The 21,017-nt window shown below is 45.3% G+C and overlaps 1 protein-coding gene across 2 annotated transcripts in view; it reads left to right on the forward strand.

Moving 5' to 3' along the window:
• Positions 1-21,017, forward strand: part of TFCP2 (transcription factor CP2) — a 295,496-nt gene that overhangs the window by 170,287 nt on the left and 104,192 nt on the right. Inside the window, exons 10-13 of one of the 2 annotated variants that reach the window (XM_085600782.1) lie at positions 144-219; positions 874-967; positions 3,238-3,328; positions 4,853-4,959. In XM_085600782.1, coding sequence (XP_085456908.1) covers positions 144-219; positions 874-967; positions 3,238-3,328; positions 4,853-4,959 — 368 coding nt within the window. Of the gene's footprint in view, positions 1-143; positions 220-873; positions 968-3,237; positions 3,329-4,852; positions 4,969-21,017 lie in introns of both variants that reach the window. The other variant, XM_085600781.1, reaches the window with a different exon arrangement.

The raw sequence follows: 21,017 nt of genomic DNA on the forward strand, positions 1-21,017 counted from the left end.
ACTGGTAGTGAGGCCTTGAGCTGCCATTTTTCTGCATATTATTTGGATTCTTCACTAGCACGTAAAGTTATTAATAGCGCAGAAGTCACAGACGCTTGGCAAACCAGTGTTTTGATTCGTAACCATTTTATCTTTTAAATTAGGAATGGCTCTCCCAACCACCAGCCGGAGCCGGCAGCTCCAATTATAGATGTGAGTGCTAACTTGAATGCGATGCAGGTATGTACTAACGATACACATTTCAGTATTCATTGTGCATGAAAAATGTGAAAATGGCCTTACATTTATTTGTCTTTCTTTTAACTATATCTTAACAATGGGCAGACACATTTCATTTTTAACAACCTGTTCTCTGCACAGATGCTCTTTTTTTTTTTTGTAAGGCTAGTTTAGCCTGATTATATCCTCTCTGTTTAATTTCGTTTTCTTGGATACCTTTGCCTGGTTTATGCCATAGTACATTGTGTCTTACTGCAGCATATATTTTGAGTCATGTGAATTTTTGATTTTGCACGCTTGTTGAAACGAGCATTTTTATACACAGTCTCCTTTTACGAATAGCTTTTTTGTCTGTTTGTACTTTCTAAGGCCTGCTGTACCATGTATTGCTTTTAAAATGTTCTGTAGCATCAGCATTTGTTTTTTGTAATGTTCTAGACTGAGGTAAATGAGCTACGCTAACTGGGAAAGAAAATGCATAAACACCTAACACTTTTTCGATCGCTTGTGATGAACAGTGATGTGAAAAGTGATATATGGTATCAATTAATCTTGTCTATTTTTTTCAAGTTCTGTTAATATGGTTTTTGAGCTTTAAGGGTCATCAGTCTAAGATTAATTCCATCCATCTACAACACGTTTGGCTTCTTTCAGAACCTCCTGCCAGCAGCAACTCCTCAGGATGCCCAGCTATGGTTACAGCGAAACAGATTTGCAGCATTTGCAAGACTCTTCACAAATTTCTCAGGTTTGATGTACATGTGATTTTTTTTTTATTTTTTCGTATACACATTCTGAGTTTGTGTAAAGCAGTTTTATCTACTACCTTTTCTCTGTCATGAGACTCTCCGATTTACATAAACATTAGAATACATCCCCCCACATCCCTGATTCCCTGAATATCATTTTAAAATAGGTTTAGAGGAAAAAAAGAAAGCTTTTAGAGAAGCAATAAAGTCAAAAAGAAGAGAGCGAGAGGTGAAAATAATGAATGGGAGTAAACTCCAGAATATTTTCCTACTATGGAGGTGTCACTAGCCCCCCATGGATATGGGAGAATGTGGAACCGGAGTACTAGATTAGATGGGTGATGTGAAAATATATATCACTATATAGTCACCAGAATATGATGCAGAGGTGATGCCTCACTAGTCCGTCGTCTCCTGAGGAATTGTCTATAGATCAGTGTGATATTGAAAGTATCAGAAAAGTTAGACGTTCTATTGTACGATAAAGAGCGGATAAAGAGTATTGTTGTCCCTTAGAGACACTCTGTCTTTACAAAAGGAAAGGCAGTTTGTGATAATGCTGAAACATTTTGTTCTATAGTGAAGGTACCATTCGTAAATCATGCAACATCTAAGGCAGCCCCATATAAAGTGGAGCAAAAATGTAAGGCTACTCCAAGAGATTCTGTCTACAACTATCCTCGTATAGCGCCACATTTTATAATGGGTCGTTACTGCAAGAAAAAGGGTGCTGAACCAATCATTCCCCTCCCTCACTGGACAAGGAGTGTAAAAGATAGGAGGCACTGGGTAAGAAATTTGATGTATCCTTGTCTGTAGAAAGAAGAACTGCAAATTCTGTCTTTCTCCTTAGCCGTATAGACACCAGCAATAACGGGTAGAGGAATTAATGCAATACCTTCTTGAAAAACATAGGAAGAGAGTTGCTGCTTAGGTCCAGAAAAAGAAGATTATCTCCAAAGAATGCTTAATTTTAGATCATCATTTTGCAGATCCATTATGCTTTTAGATTAGTACCTGTTCGGACATTAGAAGATATGCCTGGCTGTGTACTTTAGGGTTCAAACTTGTCATAAATATATTATTGGAAGGTGAACATTTGTCAAACTAAAAACAACTGATGAAATGCTGAACCAAGTGGAAAAAAAGGTTTAGCCCTCCAAAGGCAGTGGGTGCTTTGCAAAGAAAAGGCACATGCCCCAGCTCAAATGAAGCCAGTGAACAGCCCAATATACACCCAACAGGGGTGTTGCCTTCAGCAGTTTCAGTATGGGCTGCTTTCTCCATCAGCCTCATGGTAGTAAGGACAACATATGCAGATGTAATGGTCAATTCATGGTAGAGGAAGTGCGAGGGAACAAAGCTTCCAAATGGAAATCAATCAATTGGCTCCCCGAGACATACCAGCCCTGACAGGGGAAGTTTTGAGTGTTTTTTTCACTGACAGGAGACAAGTAGACCAAAATGACCTCTGAGCGGTGCTGGCCTATGAATAACCAGGCCCTACATTGCAGTCCGATCAAAACCCACCAAGTATAAAGAACAGTAATTATGTCTTAAGTGTACAGTCCACTGTTGGTGGAAGTGTTGCAGGCGCTTAGAAAAGGAGGAGGGAGAAGAGGTGCCAGCCATAGAACAATATCAGAAATATGTCCAGCATTTTCTCTCATCCCAAAGAACAAACTCTGAAATCCTGGATTTGCATCCAGTCAGCAAGTATTGCAGTACAGCAGCAGTCAGTGTGATATTACAAGGCGTTATACCAGTGCTGCAGGAAGACCAACATTTGGCATTAGTTGACGTGAGGAACTGTGTTTCCACATTACAGCGCCTCCAAAGCACAGAAAGTATCTTTGTGGAGAGTGGCATTGTGAAATACATTTTCTCCATACATGCACTAAGGCATAAAACCTAGACACAAGTTTCCCTAGAGGATTTTCTTGATGACAATCCATTGTTGAAGTGGATAAATTATCCAAATGACTGTGTGGGTGACAGGCAGAAAATGCATTTTTCTGTAAATCTTTATAAGGGTTGGACGTCCTTGTGAAAGCATGTCACTTTCTCTGCGTTTACGCTCCTATGTAATGTTTTGCTATAAACCTCGACATGAAAAGTTAAGAACTTGTGATTTAAAATCATTTTATTTGGCAGTACCTCACGTTATTTATCATCATGTTAGTCCTCTTTCATCTGCGTCTTTGTGACAGTGATAATAATGTGCCAAGTGTTTGTGTTTAGTTTAAAAAGTTGCTTTGATTCAATACAGGAGCAGATTTACTAAAGTTAACCAGAGATGATGTCATCCAGATCTGTGGGCCTGCTGATGGAATACGGCTGTTCAACGCATTGAAAGGCCGGTGCGTAGCTCTAAATGCAGTTTTAATGCTTTTGACGTGGTCAGTGCATGATATGTTAACGTTTCAAAGGCAACCTTAACAAATGTGGTGAAGTAGTTGTTCGATCAGAGTTGCAGTGGAAAATATAGTCTAGAAATCGTACCTTTACAATTGGCCGGAGGTGATGAACCAAATTTCTTAGTTTGTGCTATATTATCAAGAGCATTAGACAAAGAAGAATAACACCGTATACAAATATATATCCTGAAGGTAGGGCTCCAATGCTGCGAGCACCATCCCTTTTTGTAGCATAGCACTTTCTAAAATTAAAATTTCTAACATCTATGACCTGGAAAGAGGGCAAATAAATAGTAAAGTTCAGCCATTAATGAATGTCATTCAGCTGTTTAGTCCTCCGCTCAGCCAGTTACAAGAATTTAATTCTTAAGATCTACTTTGGAAAAAAATAAAAATTTTAGGTTAGGATCGGTGAGTGTCCCATTTCTCGTATGAGCACATATTTTTTGTGAACAGCATATTTGTACAAAACTGTTGCGTTTCATGACCCCCAAATAGGAATACTCATTTATTTGCAATCGTGGAGTACGATGTTTCTTGCATAATAGTCCACAATCTCCTAGTACAAGAAAACTCATAAATATGGCTAGGCTTGCATTATTGGACACCTAGATGACTTTTTTTTCACTGCTCAATGCTCAGCTGTTGGGCAGCGTCTGTCTCTTACATTCATCAGGCTGATTCCCAAACGTTTCTTCAAAACTAAGTCTTCGCTTGTTTTGCCCATTCTTCTGCATCCTCGCTGATCACCATTTTAAACTTAAACAGTAAACTCTTAGCACTCCTAGTAACGTAAGCGACATGCTTCTGGCCCTTTATCTGCCTCATCTTGGCACTCTCCAGAAAAACCCTACAGTCTCTGACTGCATAGCATCTCTGTTTCTTATTACTCTTTCACCTTTGCTCCTCTTGCCATCAGCTTCCTGTCAGTCCCTTTTTTACTGGTCTCCTCTATGACCTGCTCGGGGTCTCCCTTCACTTAATCAGTTATCCTAGGCCTTCGCTATTGGACCGGCTTACTTACCAAACTCATACAGCTTTCCAAAACCCATTGCGTCTGTAAAATAACCTTTTGCCTCTTTCACCCTACATATCCAAAGAATGCGTATGATGGCATGTCACTGCGGCAGGGCAGGAACCCTCGTGACAGGATGTTATGTGCAGAATGTATTTGCGACTGTAAACTTTTTATTATGTGATTCATTACTGTAAATTAATGTCCTTGTTAGAGCAGACATCATCCAGTACTAAAGTAATAGTCACGGTCTATTTTCACTACTCTCTTTGATGTTGTTACTGTGCCCTTCAAACTTGATCATTTTTATATTTCGGATTTTCAGGTTTGCTTTAGATGGTAAATCAACTGTACCAAGGGTTCGGAACGTGAATTAGTTGACGTTGCAACACAGAAATTCATTGTTTGTCAATGCTTTTGATAGCAGCTGACTAACCATCTTTCCTCCTTAGGGTGGTGAGGCCACGGCTTACCATTTATGTTTGCCAAGAGTCCCAGCCCGTGCGGGAGCAGCAGCAGAAACATGAGAATGGGGAGCCGTCAGGCAGTACCTTCTTTGGTGAGCTAGGTTTGTCTGTTCCTTTTTAAAATGGTGTCCCTTGTTTCAGCATGCTTGCAGTCTTTTGGGGAAATCCCAACATTATAAGAGGAAGACAAGTATTACTTTATTGCTCATGTGGGCATGTATTCACATCATCAACTTTTGCTTTAAAAGATGACATTTGTTCTGATGTTGGTTGTAGTTTTCATGCCCACCATTTTTGTTAAACTCTCCGATTTAAATAAATAATTTTAGCACAGGTAGGCATCATTTTTAGCGTTCTCTTGTGAAATAGTAAAGTGTGGGTTTCTGGCTACCGTGTGGTCTGTATAAAACCTATGTTTAATAAATAAAGTATGTTGTCACTATTTTGAAAAGAGCAGCCAGGTAGGTTTTTTTTATACCGTTGAACGTTTTGGTGTCTATGCTTTCAGCTTTTGTAGAAAGATCTATTTCAAGCTCAGTGTTGTTGATATGTACCTCCATGCGACCTCTCCCTTTTTTAGGTCTCGGGACCATCCGGTCGGCAGACCGGAAGTCCGGAGATTTAATGTCTTTGAGAAGAGGGGCTTGCACCCGCCCCTCTTCTCTCCTGTTCTCCATTGGCTGGCCTCTTAAATGCTGGCCAGCCACTGGAGAAGAGGTCAGTCACTCCGTTGAAGGCCCGTCTTTTTCGGATCTGGGGGCGTGTTTTTTGCGAGAAGTCTCAGGGAGGAGACAACAGCAAAACACGCCCCCAAATCCGAAAATGAGGTTCCCTTTCTCCGAGGCATTTTTGCTGTGCCTCGGTGAAAGGCGGTGGTGTCTTCCGGTGCCCTCGGCTTGTTCTTTGCTTCCGTGTCTCGTCCTGTTGCTGTTTTCGGGTCCTTCTGTGCTCTCACGGATTGTCTTCCTCTGTGCTGGGAGGTCACTCATGCTTGCAGTCACGCTTCATTGCTGCCAGCTAACATCTCACCTTCCCGCCTGCTCGTGCCCTTAGGTCCATACACATTCTGCAGACGCTCGGCTCCAGTAAACATCCAGCAGTGCCCCAACCCTACTGACTCTCTACGTCTGCTGCCCCGGAGTTTAAAGGAGAAATAACGCTCCCCTGCTCTGTGTTGTGCGCGGATGGGCTGCATTACTGTGCAGTAATGCCCTGTGTGTGTCAACATGTCCGACACTGCTTACAAACACCACGTCATGCTACTGCGCCGGAACAAATGCCCAATATGGGCCAGTATGGCTGACGCGGATTACAAGGCCCGACGGCTGCCTCCTTTAGGCATGGCGGGTTTTCAGACATTGGGTCAACTCTGAGAAAGGCAGCTGCTCAAAGTTTGAAAGCTGCCTCACTGTCACGACGGAGCAAAGGACTTGTATCTAGAGCTCGTTGGTGCTGATGCTGAGGATTTACTTGTTCCTTTTCTGCCTGCTCCCTGCACCGGCCCACCTGACACCTCACAAGTTTCAGTAGCTGTTGCCCCTCCTGGGGCCCTTGCACGTAAGATCACGGGAACCAGACTGGGAGGGCACAGAAACTCGAGTGTCTCTTGGGGTGAACAGGTGCCCGCCTGGAACCCCGCTGCCATCATGCGTAGGGGCCGCACTACGTGGCACCCAGGGAGGTCCGACTCTCGGGCTCGAGGCAGGAGGAAAGGTGCGTGCACAAACGGAAGCAGCAGTTGGCCGCGGAGCTGGTCCTCTGCAAAGTCCACGTTGTCAGTTCAGCAATGTCTATATCGTCCTGTCCAGCCTGCAGTTCCGGGGAGGAATGCCCAAGATTCAATTATCCCTCACCTCCCGCAGTGCCGGCCCATCCTGCTCTCCTGCCCTCATGGGGGCTCGTCAACCCTCTGGCAAGAGAGAAGAGCAGGGAGCAGAGGCCAAAGAGTCGCGTGAGTGGTGAAGGGTTAGGAATCCACAGGTACCCCCAGCCTATCACCACCACCCCCTAAACAAGGTGAGCCTTCTCAGTGTGTCTGGCCTGGTGCTTTGGTGTGCGTGCACCACTTTTGCCATAGCTTATTTACTTAAAAGTTAGAGAAATAGTTGGGCCTCCAGAGGTTTTCTTTGAGGAGCGCACAACATCTAAATATACATGGCACATGCTCCAGTAGCCGCGCTGAGACCACCAACCTGATTTCGAATATATTGTACCAAGGAATAATCTGGAGATCAAACACTGCCAAATTATGCTGAGCTACTAGGTGTGTCATTGTTTTAAGTATGAGCCCCATTCTTTTTCCCTCTAGGTCCCTCCTCATTACCGTACGAAACATTTGATTTGGAGCTCTGGTTATTTAGATTTGCAGTATTTCTGTGCTTTTTGGTGCTCCTTTTATTAGTGTTCCCTGAAAAGTGCCATTGTGCATTCTGTAGAATATGCAGGAAATCCGCAACAGTTGTGTTAGTCGTCTTTCTGCGTTTGGCATCTTCTAAAATTTGAACACAAACTTAGAAAAAAGACTGAAAATGTTCCTGGTTGTAAAGAAATATAAAGGGTTTGTTTCTGCTTTGAGGGCTAGAACATTACATTTAAAAACGAAACTACATGTTATGCTTTTTGACTGCCCTTTTCCATTCTTTATTTGTAAACATGAGGTGTTCTCGCATAACCCTAGTGGACCGTTCAGTTGACAGTTTCAAATTATTTTTCCTGAATTTAATGGAAGCATAGAGGTGTTTGGCAATTTAACGAACTCCCGTGAAGAAAATTATATTAATACCAGTTTTAGTTTTTAATCGGTTACTGGTATTTGATTGTATTTTTGTATCCAATCGACATCCGTTTTTTTCTTCGGAGATAGTGTAACATCGAAAAATGCTGTTCTGCAGCAGTATACAGGGCAAACCCTTTGTTGCTGCTCAACGGGAATGGCCACAAATAAAACTTAGATTCGTTTTAGCAAAAAGTACATTATTCTTTGATCATGAACACTAATGTATACTGGACAATTAATTATTTTTTTTTTTTTTGTTGTTGCTGTTTTACATCGCACCGACTTGGCCTAATGACATTAGAGCACTTTGCTTTACTAGAGAATCTGAGTAGTTTCACGTTTTTAAGGCATGCGGAGATAAAGTTCTCTGCCCAGAGTCCAATAATGATGAGCCAAAGCCGGGATTCGAAACTGGTTCCCCAGCTCTGAAGTCGGCAGCTATGTACTGTAGGCCACAATTCCTCCCTAGATACATATTTATGCTTTTGTTTCTGCTGTGGATGAGAAATTAAAATAAAAGTGCACAAAATCTCATCTAGCCCCTAAGACTGGCTTAATTGATTTGTCCATTTTAGTGCTTTGCTTTTAGCGCCTCTGATCCTAGTGTAATGCAAAATCCTTACTGTGGAAGAAATGGCTATTAAGACTTGCTTGTTTGCAAGGCAAATTAACTGGGAGACATCCGCAGTGCGCTTATTGGAAAGTGCCGATGAGGGGTGGGCAGACAGGAAATCTTGGGGTGAATACCTCTGCATGTGTATATTTTTGTGAAAATGGAACACATACATTTACTTACAATGCCATACGCAACACGAGATCACCAATTTCAGGAGATATCAAGTCCAATTCTCTAAAGAAGTGCTGGGCCCATATTGCACAAAATGTGGATCCCCGTTCTCACAAAATGAGCCCATCTGTTGTGGGATGGGCAAGAGGGTGAATGCAGCAGCAGCACTACCAAGGTTCTCTGTGAATAACAGTGCCACCAAATGCTTAGTTCTTCTTTGGTTCCCATCGTCCATGTGAACGAAGGAACATGGATCTACGGACATTAGCAGGCTCCTGGCTCTCCACCAACATGAGGTCACTTTCTCTAAATTCTTTCTTTTTCGTTTCCACCTCTAACAAATGGGTGAAATTTGAAATGTGCATAGCAACATTCAAGCACGGTAAGAGCAAAGGTATATTGGGTGCGCCTAGACTGGACGAGCAGAAACTGCCTTCTCTGGCTTACAATTTACTCCTTTCCTTGTGCATTCTAAGATCATACGTTGAGGAAGGCCGTCTTGGAGTGGGCACACCTACGTGAACATGGATTACATGCATGAATGCTCTGGCAGTGCCGTACGTAGGCTGTTTGTGAACAGCCATTGAGCATACTGCTTATTGTTTGCGGAACCACAATGGATTGGCAGCTCATAAGACATTTTGTGGAAAGGCTTCAGGAGTGAAAGTAGTGATAGTGTGCCTTATTCCTCCAAAATAACTGAAGCAGCACAGGTTAGCACAACACGCCATCATTTTGTACCAGCCTCTTCTGGTTTTATTGGGAGCATTGTCCACCAGGAGCACATTTGGGTTAATCACTCAGTTATCTGTGAAGCATGTCTGTATCTAGCGCCAAGCACACTATGCATTTATAGGCTATTTGAACAGCCTTTAACAATAAAAAAACACCTCGACTAAAGTTTGCTAGTAAAAGAGTTGTGTAGAAATGCCTTTTGTAAAATCCTTCTATATTATTTTGCCCGCTTGCTTTACATTTAGAGTGAGCTTAATTTCAGTACCCTTTTGTAGGTCTTGCCTACCAGACAGCGCAAGATCTATTGCCAGCTTACATTGAGCCTAGAAGCCTGCCCACTTCTTACCATTGGTTGGACTTATTGTCCCTCTCACTCACTTGCTTTTTATTTGTTAACTTTTGTGGGCTTTCCTCCTCCTCCCTGTTGTGTTTATCCCACCCCTGGAGAAAGGGCACATTACTTGTGTCCTTCCACTGCTTACTTTCCAAGCGCTAGCGCTTTCTTTTTGGTTAAGCACTCCATGAGTGCATGTGCTTTTTCCAGCTCTCTCCCTCGTGTATTTCTCCCCCAGGACCCTTCTGCCCCACTCCATGTTTCTCTCTCTCTCGCCCATGTGCTTTTCTCCTCCCCTCCCCCTCTGGATACTTATTCCACCACACTCCTTGTTGCTTCCCCTGCCCTCTGTGTCGGTTCCCTACGCCCTCTGTATAGGTCCTCCCCACCCTCTTTGTCATTTCCTCCCACGCGCACCTTCCATGTTGCTTCCGCTCCAACAATCAACCCTCCGTGTGCTTCCCTCACTCACTTAAACAAGCATTTACAATGCAATGGTCTCGGCATTGGTAAAGTTAGAGCTATTGGCATTGCTCATGACATTATTTTTGTTTATATTTTTGTTTTTAAAACATGTAGAGAAACGGCATTGTTGTTTACAATGTCAATAGCTTAATCAGTGTGTGTGTAGGTGGCTCTGTGTGTGGGTGCAAATGCAATAGGTCTTGCATTTGAGAGTGATTAAGCTATTGACATTGTAAATAACAATGCCATTTCTTTAAATGTTTTAAAAACAAAAACAATGTCATGAGCAATGCCAATAGCTCTCACTTTACCAATGCCGAGACCATTGCATTGTAAATGCTTGTTTCCTTCTGTTTGCCTGGCCTTGTGTTTCTTTTTGCCACTACTTGTTAGGCATATAAATCTCATTAACGGAGAACAGAAGCCAGATAATGAGAATTGATACTGTCCAGTTTTCTCTCTTCTTTTCGACATCCAGTACTTGGCCTTTAAGTGCCAGAAATTTACATCCAGCCCCATTCACTTTTTGTTGGCCAGGTCTGAAGGGTTCCAGCTCTGCCGATAGGCTCAATGCTTTACATATTGTCTCCTGCATGCAGTCTATACTTAACAGGAGCTAGTGTGAACTGTGATTAGTAATACTTCCTTTGTAGATGGAATATTCAAGGAATCATCAGTTATAAAAAGCCACTCACTGCAAATTGTGCCTCTACTTTTGAGGTATCTTCCGATGAATATTCGAATACTCTGGATCAGTGGCGGCTGCTCCATTAGGGCGTTGGAGCGCCGGTGCACTGCTTTCTCGCAGCGCGAGAAGCAGAAAATAAAATGGTATTTTAAATACCATTTTATTTTCTGCTTCTCGCCCTGCAAGAAAGCAGACGGCAGGGGGTATGCCTGCCTGGGGGCGGGCGGGAGTGTATGCGTGGTTGGGGGCGGGCGGGTAGGGGAGAAGTGGCTTGCACCACTCTTAAGTGCCTAAGATCCTGGGGCCGACCAAAACAGTCATGCACACTCTACATTTTCTCTATGTAGGCTGCAGCATACATAGAGAAAATGACCTCCGTACTGGTGCCCGGCTGGGCGCCGTCTGGGACTCCGCACCAATCACAACGCTGCCATTGCAGCGTTGTAATTGGCTTATTGGAGGGGAGGGAGCTCAGCTGCAGAACGCGGGACCCCGGCCCAGAAGCAGACCCGGTCAGGCACGTTTTCTTTTCTTTTCTTTTTTATTTTAAATCCTCTCCCACATTCAAGTGACCCCCCCCCCCCCCCCATTGCGAGTCGCGACTGAAGGCATGCAAGGCAGGCATATTTGTACCTTTCCAACTTTTCTCGCTCGTGTTGAATAGCATTTTTCTCCCCATCTCGCAATGGATGTCTCGTCGAACACAAGGATTCCTGAGCTCGACCGCTCCTGAGTCAAGTGCATGCACTAATGGAACAATATGCTTGAGGTGGCCTTTGGATGGTTGTCTTAAAAAAGCACACCATTGTGAATGTTGTACTCAAGGGTCGGCAATAAAACTGTGTTATTTACTCTGCTTTGCAGTATGTGGATAGAGGGGGGGTTGTTGTACTGGACCAGGCAGCACCCTGAAGAGAGTGAAAGTGACGACAGCGTTGCACTTTCACTCCCGCTGCAGATGAGGAAAGTGAAACAGGAAGATACGTGATAAGTTGGCACCTCCCTTTTCCCTGCCCGTGTCTGGTCAAGTGGCAGTTATCAAAACGTATTCCTTTTAAGCATCTGGCCTTTGGCATCCATCCACCTTTCTTGGTCCAAATGGTAACTGTAGGGCCCACAAACCACATGGTAAACCTCTTCAGAACGCTGTTGTACTTTGTATTGATTTGTAATGACATTTGTATAGAGCTTCATAAATGTGACGAGGCGCTTACTGCCTTGCCAGGCGGTGGGGCTAGCATGCTGCTCTTTTTGTTAACCATGAATGAGAGTCCGGTGAGATGAATATGGATATCGATTCACTGTCCAAGCGGGAGTAAACCAAGGTCACTGCATGCGCCCCTTGCTCAGTGACACCGGAATACAAACAAAACGCACAGAGGTCATGCCTATGCTGCCGAATGTGTCAGCTGAGAGGGAGAATCACTTTCATAGCTGACATTCCCCAGTGTTAGTCTGTGGTTTCAAAGCACACTGTAGTGCAGGTCTATGATGCTGGTTTTCAGAAAACTTTGCACAGGGACCTTGCCTTCCAGTTACTTCTGAGTTTATATTTCAGTTCTCAGCCAGTGAAGAACAAACATTCTAAAATCGGTAGCCCAGTCTAGCAGAACAGTCCATGTTTACTTTATGTCCAGCTCAAGAAGTTTCGTCTTTTACCACTGAGTACTAGAAAAAGACAAGCTAGAGTGAAAAAAATTACTTGAGGGCTAGCACTCTTGCACTTTAGTGGCTAAGATTCCAGCGTTTAAAAAATGAATAACTCACATGTCCGTGTGCTTTTGGACTACGATGTACAGCTTTCTCTGTGCCAGTATTGCGTCTTCTGTAGGCCACAGAGACATTTGAGGTTTATTGACTCATTTGAAAGTTGAAACGGTGGGTGTTTTTGGTGGTGTAAATAGTTATGTGCCAGCGAAGTTGAGGCAGTTATCCAGTACCTATTCTCTTTTGTATCCTGGCACAGACACCAACCACCACCATGGCATATCAACAGCTATTTGTGTCGGGGGCGTGGCTAACTGCCGGGCATGGAGGACGTGAGCTGAAAGAGCTCCGTTCCATACCCTGACAATCCGTGAAATATCTTGAACTTGCCTGGACCTACACGGCTGGGTCACCCATCCTTCGGCAGCGGAACACTCCTGGGACTGGTGGCTGTGTTTTGAGCCCCGTAAACTCGGCTTATCTCGTCCATCTCCGTGCTGCTCCTGAGCAGTATCGGGGCCGTGAAATGCCGGAGGGCGGAGCCGCATCTACTGCGAGGCGCTCCCGTTAAACATCGCAGCTCCTGCCGTGGCTGTGGCGGACATGGGAGGCATCATTGACGGAGATGCGGGCACTGTTTATGGCTGGCGATAATTCAAGAGGCGACGGCGGCAGACGATTGAACGCCCGATTTGGGAGGCAACCGCAGCGGCCGCAAAACCAAACCAAAATGGCAGATGTGGTCGGCTGTGAATCAGGCCGGTGCAGATACTGGTGAGTGCGGGAGGCGCCGCGGTGAGAAACTAAACGATTGGGGAGCACACTAGCATTGCAGAGCGTGGGAGCTGCGGGTGCCTCCCCCTCCTAACTGAGCAATATTCTTGCGATTCCGTTAAAAGCCTGTGTGAGGAGGCATATTGTGAGAATCCATGTAGAGACCCCTCTGCTCCTCAGCCAGACGCCGCCATAATCCCTGCTGACTACAGAGGGACACAACTGGTACGGAGGCGCCCTTGGGTGGTCTACGCATACTACATCTGCCTCTATGCATGAGTTGAGCAGTTGCTGCTGGGACCGGAGTGCTGTATTGCTGTTGGGGCCGCTTCTGAGCACTGGCCCCCCTACCCCCATGATTGACGGCCACACGCACTAACTGGAGTGAAGATCCCTGCCTGCTGGCTGTACTGGAGTGCCCAGGACCAAGCTAGGGGTGCATTTATACCGCCACCGTTGGGATTGGTCTATTGTTCATTGGCTGCGAGGAGATTGACATTCCTGACGGTGCACACTGGGAGGGCGAGATCGATGCATGGCTGGAGATGTGCCCTAGTAGCCCCCCCAAGTCAACATACTGGAGCAGAGACGGACGGGCGGATGCCGTGGCACAATGGGACGCTCTAAAAACAAACAAGCGGACGTGACCGCCGGCGACGATATGCAGCTTACATTTGGCAGTGAACCCTCCAATGCTTCGGACAATGATGTGATACCTCCCACCGGGACGGATCCCCACGATGCTAAGCTGGACTTAATCCTGAACGAGATACGCGACTCACGATGTCCACTAATCTCAGTTTACTGCAAGCGGGCCACAAAAAGCTTGCTGACAAGTTAAAATCGAATAAGTTGGCGTTGGACGATCTCATACCCCAGCAGACCTCGCATTCCACCCAGCTTGAACAATTCCAACGTCAACTGAAGGGCGTGCAGGACAGAGTGGACGATGCGGAAGGGAGGTCCCGCCGCAATAATGTCCGCATACTCGGAATTCCGGAGCACAGCGAGGGATCCAACCCCACACAGTTCGTAGAGCACTGGCTGAGAGACCATGTGGCGAAAGAGGGCCTAACATCTCTGTACAGTGTGGAGCGGGTGCACTGAGTGCCCCCCAGACCTCCTCGACCAGGTGCACCACCTTGCCCGCTGATAGCACGCATACTACACTACAAGGATCGCGACACGATTCTACGGGCTGCTAGAGAGAATGCACCCATACGTTTTGAGAATAAGACAATTTCTCTCTATCCAGATTTTACACCGGCAGTCCAGAAAGCTAGAGCTACTTTTCAGGAAATCAAAAAGAACCTACGTGCACGCAACTTGAAATATGCACTGCTTTTTCCAGCTCGACTGAAGGTTGTTTACGTACAAAAATCGTTCTTTTTTTAAAAGCCCAGAGGAAGCGGCGGACTGTCTCGAAATAACTTTTACACTGGAGACTTCGCAGGCCTCACTTCCGTCAGGACAACTACATCGTGCCACCCCGCTACGGACAGCTGGTCTACTGAGACCGGGACATGGCAATACTGAGGACACTATTGACGCTGGCCCAACCTCTCAACAGATCTCAAACAGCCAAAGGGATGTGCTCCTGACGGCGGCGGCGTTGGCTGCTCATGATGCCCAAACTGCGGCGACTTCGGTGCACTCATCAGATGCAGCCACGGTGCGCTCAGAATCTGAAACTAGCATAACGCTGTTCCCCTCGATCACAGCTCAAATTGCCAGAGACTTCTAATGATGCGTTCCGTGATGGTCGGAAGTGGTAATGTATAAAGATGCTATGCAATATATACTACTGTTGGTGACTGCTTTAGTAGGTCTAGTGTAACTGAGCTGTATAGGGAAGTGTGCTAACATAACCAATGCAGTTTCAAATGGGTAATGTAATGATTGTACATACTGTTGCAGTTCTGTCCTTCACCCCCCAGGCGATTGCGCTATGGAATTTATTGTTTAGAGTGCATGTTGGACTTTTGTTTCAAGTTTGGTCCTCTGATGTTTTCTGGGGGAACCTAGTACTGGGGAGTTTTTATGTTGACGCATGCTCGGCTCATACGCAGCTCATGTCTGTATGGATTTGGTCTCCACATGGCAAATACGCTTTCTGCATCAAGATGGCATTACATAATAAATACACCTACTGTACCTGGAACGTGAGGGGCATTGGCTCAATCCATAAAAGGCACCGTGTCCTGGCGCAACTCAATAGAAGGAAGGTGGCTATAGCTTACCTGCAAGAAACTTACCTTAATGCTGATGAGGCGGCCAAGCTGCAGAAGAAATGGAGGGGGCAACTGTTCGCCACGACATACTCAGCCTTTGCCAGGGGGGCAGCGGTGTGGGCGCGAAATAATGTCCCTTTCAGGCTTCTAGCGCAGAAAATAGACCCCAGTGGCGGTATGTGTTACATCATGGCTTGTTGGACGGGGCTCATGTGGTTATGGGCTGTATATATGCACCAAACACTGACCAGGATAAGTATTTAGCTACACTGGGTGCAGCTCTGACAGAATGGGCCGAATATCCCTGGGTGCTAGGGGGCGACTTTAATGCTGTATTAGACGTTGACCTGGACAGGTCTCGCCCCCATTACACGCCACAGAAAGCAAGAAGCAAGCTGAGGCGCTTAAAGGATGGACAGAGGGATGGGAAATTCATGATGCGTGGCGGGCAAAACATCCTGAGAATATTCCTTTTATTCACCACCACACAGACTGCACACTCTGATAGATAGGTTCCTGTGTTCCGGCAACCTGATGGGTTCCGTTACTTCTGTGCTCCATATGGGCAAAACCCTATCGGATCATAATCCGGTGGAATTAACGCTACAATGGGGCAAGATTCCAACTCCGATACCGACCTGGAAACTACAGCCCACGATGCTGGAAGATCCGGTCTTCCGCCATGCACTCTCGGAGGCGAATGCCCATTACTTCTCGGAGAACGCGGGATCTGCTAGCACTCGCCAGATGGAATGGGATGCCTTTAAAATGGTTATCAGGGGAGTGGCAATTAGCACCAAGATAGGAGTTAGGCTTGCCCTGATAGAACGTATCACTGACCTCGAGGGTAAATTGGCTGCGTTGGAGGGGGAAGCTTTGGGGACGAATGAACAATTGACACAGCTACGGGAGGCTAAGATACAATATGCGGAGCTCCTTGAGGAGCTACGTGTTGTCGATCACAGACTATACACACAGAAACAACACACCCAGGCAGACAGGTCAGGGCCGCTGCTGGCACGGTTGGTTTGGAACGCTCCCTTGCCCACTCCTATATTGGAAATCAGAAACAGAAACAGTGAGGATGTTGTGGTTAACACGCAAATAGACATCAATTCTGCGTATAGGTACTACTATGAGCACCTCTATGGTCCTCTAGCTGGACATACTGACACTGATTTTGCACCCTTCTTTGACGGATTATGCTCACCACAGCTAACACAACAGCAGCGTGACAAATTAGCAGGACCGATAACAGGGTTGGAAATCCGACAGGCGATTAAAGCTTTACCACGTAATAAGACCCTCTGGAATGATGGCCTACCGGTTGAATTTTACACTGTATATGCCGACTTGCTGATTCCTCGTTTACAGTGCATATATCACGAGTCGATAGAAGGAAGTGGGCTCCCCACTACTACACTGCAAGCGCTAGTGGTTTCCTTACTGAAGCCTGGGCGGTATGGATTAATCATTTCGAGTTATAGACCTTTATCACTCCTTAACACAGACTAAAAAATCCTGAGTAAAATGTTGGCCAACCGCCTCTGTCAGTTTATCCCCAAACTAATACACACTGATCAATGTGGGTTTGTACCTAGTAGGAATACGGCGCTTAACATCAGACGCCTACACCAAATTATGCTGGGCACACTCTGCACTGGAACTAAGGAAGGTTGCATATCCCTCGATTTGCGGCAGGTATTCTACTCCTTGCGTTGGGACTATATGTTCTATGCCCTCGCACGATTTGGTATACCTAACGAATATATTGCATGGGTGCGCTTATTATACACGAACCCCACTGCGCGAGCGCGCACGGGTCAACATATCTCGAGACAATATACGGTGGCTCGGGGTACCCGACAGGGGTGCCCTCTCTCGCCGTTGTTGTTTATACTGGCACTGGAACCGCTTATGCACAGGCTCTGTTCTTTTGCAAGCTGTAGGGGGATAACGCGAGGTCGTGCAACTCGCACTGTTTCAGCTTACGCAGATGATCTTATTCTTCATGTTAAAGACATGGATGCAAACCCACATCCAGTGCCCTCAATCTTTGCTTCAATCCAAGAACTTTCTGGCCTGGCTATTAGTGCTGCCAAGTCGTATGCCTATTTCTTCGATGACACTACGAGGAGCGGTCAGTTTGCGCTCGGTCCCTAGACCTTCCACATAGCGCCTGATACTTTTAAATATCTCGGAATACAGATCTACCGTGATGCCACGGATCTACTAGATGGCAACTTAACACGCATGATTACTGCACTTCTGGGTCTCGCTGCCCCTATCGGTGGCTGACCGGGTAGCCATCACTAAAATGGTGCTGCTGCCGAGGCTGCTTTATTACTTTACCAATCTTCCTATACTTGTACCCTCGAGGATTTTTAAAGTATTGAACTCTTTATTGATAGAGCTAGTCTGGGGTACAGGGCGCAGACATATTGGTCTGGCGAAATTACAATTAACCACGAAACAAGGGGGATGGGAGTACCAGATTTGCGGGCATATTGCTACGCTAGCCAACTGCAGTGGCTGGCATATTGGCTTGCAGGACGTAATCTACAAGCACTGGATATGTCACCGCGGGATAGGGACAAAGGGGTCATCCACAAGCTCTTACTGCCTCAGGCCTTCTTACCGACATCGACACCCCACTTGCTTAAGATAGCCATTACTTACAGGAGGAGCGCAGTGAAGTACACTAGACGGACACCTCTGTATGCTCTCACTATTCCGCTACTAGGTATTCCCACACGAACGGGACTGGTCACTACCTGTGCTTTACAGGCATGGGCTGATGAGGGCATTACCACGGTAGGAGAGTTCTTTTCTGAAGGTGTATTAATGTCACATGCCAAGTTTATACGCGTACATGCTGCACCCGATACACTCTTCCTATTACATGCACACATATCCAGATATATACGCACTACATGGTCACCAGAGGGTACTGAACCAAACACGAACACGCTTCTTACCATGCAATACCTAATGGGAAGTGGGGCACGCCTGACAAAATGGTTGACTCACAGGATTCTGACTGAAACGGCGATCTCATTACGACCACTACGCGACAAATGGGAAGAGGACGTGGGCCGTGCATTTACAGACCAGGAATGGGACACTGTACTGGGACACCCCATAAAGGTGTCTCGTAACCACAAATTTAAATTTATTCAACTAATGTTACTCCACAGAGCCTATTTAACCCCACGCAGATTGTGTACTATGTTCTCGGGGGCAAGTGATGCCTGCCCGCGCTGCTATGCACCTAACGCGCGGCTGATACACTTGGTATGGGACGGCCCTAGACTGGGGCACTACTGGACGACAGTATGCAAAATACTGACGGATATAGCCCTGGTGCGTCATAACGACACACTGGAATACTGCATACTGGGACTAGGGCCCCGCGGGAAGAAGGGTAATCCCGTTAGTCGATTTACTAATCTTGCGCTCCTTCTAGCTAAGAGAGCCATAACCACACGGTGGAAAGCCGCAAGGGCTCCATCCCTGCAGGATTGCCATACGGAGGTGGTGAGATGGGGTAGGGCGGAGGGAGCTGAACTAAAGAGGGAAGAGTATAGAGGCTTACGAAAAACATCGATATCTTTGAGCTGGAATGCAATCATGGAGAAATATGCAGCGATAGATATATTATCTACTAAGGGGTTGCGACACCATCTGTTGAGGTCTTGGACCAATGACAATGGGACACGTATGCTCCTTACAGCGTCAGTGGGTTCTATTACTTATTATAGCAGGAATGCACAGTACACCTAGGACAGATTGTGGAACCAAGATAAACTCATGTTTCAGATCTAGACGTGTGAAAATGCTACTATGGACACTTGTTACCGAGCTTGCGGGGAGAGGGAGGGTTGGGTAATTTTTGTTTGTATGGAATAGATGTGTTAGGTAATAGATTTGTTTAACCATGATATGTCATGCTGGACTTCTGATGTAGGCAAAAATGCTGTGTACTATCTGTAACGGCCTGCTGGTAGAGACTCATTCAAGACTTAAGACTTTATGCAATGTCATATAGGGTATCTCATAGACCTATTGCAATGTGAATGTGTACTCCTTTAAATTGAATGTCAACAGATGTAACTAAGCCATGTACCAATGTGTTTATGTATCGCTCTATGACTGGATAATTGCTGTGAAAATCAATAAAAACAAATAAAAAAAAAAAAAAGAAATTGTCTCTTGTCTGGTGTTAAGGTTTTTGGTGCACCTGAATGTCAGATGTCTTGTTTAGATTTGTTTCTTCTATTTTGTTTCCTGTCAACACTGTTAATCGACTACATAGGTCAGTGACTACAGCAGCAACCCTTGCTGTAAAGACAGAACAAGCAGAACAGCGAACACAACTGACACCATAGCAGGAACAAGAGGAGCAACAATGGTTGCCAGCAAGGCAGGGATAACAGTTGCAACCACAGTGCCATACACTTAATTAAATAAGAGATCAACTCTTTTGGGAGTCTAATCTCCAGCACATTTACTTAAAGTCATTATATTACACCTTACATTTCACTAAAACCCATGCTGTAATTTATCTTACATGTTTTAAGGTCTACTTCTCATTGCAACTTCTAATTACTTTATTCCAATTTGACTTCATGTGTTATGTCATTTAAATGTGTTTTTATCATTTTAATTTCTCAAATTTACTTGAAAATACACTATTTGTCCACTCTTTTTTCAAAATGTTCGCGGCGGAGAACACCCCTGAACCTACGGTAGGTTGTTCGGCCTCACTCGCTCGCCATAGTGCAGTACGGCAATTATTTTACGCCTCACCGCCTCACCACCTCACCACTTTCAAATGTCACCAGCCGCCACTGCTCTGGATGCATAATAGAAGGGCTACCATCCTCATTTGCTGGGAATTACCTTGGGTTGTCTGTCATTTCCACTCTGACCTTCTGTGTTCTTAAAATCTGCAAGTAAAGCAAACTTAGTTTGCCAGTTGCTGTAGTCACAGCCTGTGCTTCCAGCTAAGAAGGCATGGTTCCTGCTCTGGTGTCCTACTCTTCAGGCGAAGCATGCACCATTCTTTACTTTCCTAGAAAGATGTGTGCTGTTTGGAGCATTTCTGCCCCTGGGCTGTGAACTGCAGGTGACTTGCTGGGAGGTGGAAAAACACAATTTTTAAAGAAAAAGGATCTCCAGATGTAACTGTAAAGATTGCGAGGCCACAAAAGGTTGTTCAACCCAGTCAAAGAATGAATTAACTATTCGACCGAGCCTAGTCTTACAGCTTTTCTGTTGAGAAATGTGCAAAAGAACTTGCCCTGTGTTATGTTATTTTGCTCCACTACATCAGTTAAATTGTTCCACCTGCTAAGCCGAGTTAAAATCACTAGCAGAACAAAGTTGTAATGCCTGAGGCGAAATTGACATTCCTGCACAGATTATTTGATGAAAATGTGACTTTTCACCCGCATTTAGGATTGATTAGGAGATTTGGAACTGGTACTTAGTAGTTCCATGGACAAGATCTTTGTGAACATTTTGTGGCATTGCATTAGCAGCTGGTGACCTATCCTATGTGTTCTTTGTTTTTGTCTGACAATCTCTCAAGAGTTCCAGAGGGATTCACTTTTCAAGCATTGTAAACAGTGCTTTTTAGACCTGCCTTCTC

The sequence above is a fragment of the Triturus cristatus genome, chromosome 4_2 (assembly GCF_964204655.1).
Source record: "Triturus cristatus chromosome 4_2, aTriCri1.1, whole genome shotgun sequence".
NCBI lineage: Eukaryota > Metazoa > Chordata > Amphibia > Caudata > Salamandridae > Triturus > Triturus cristatus.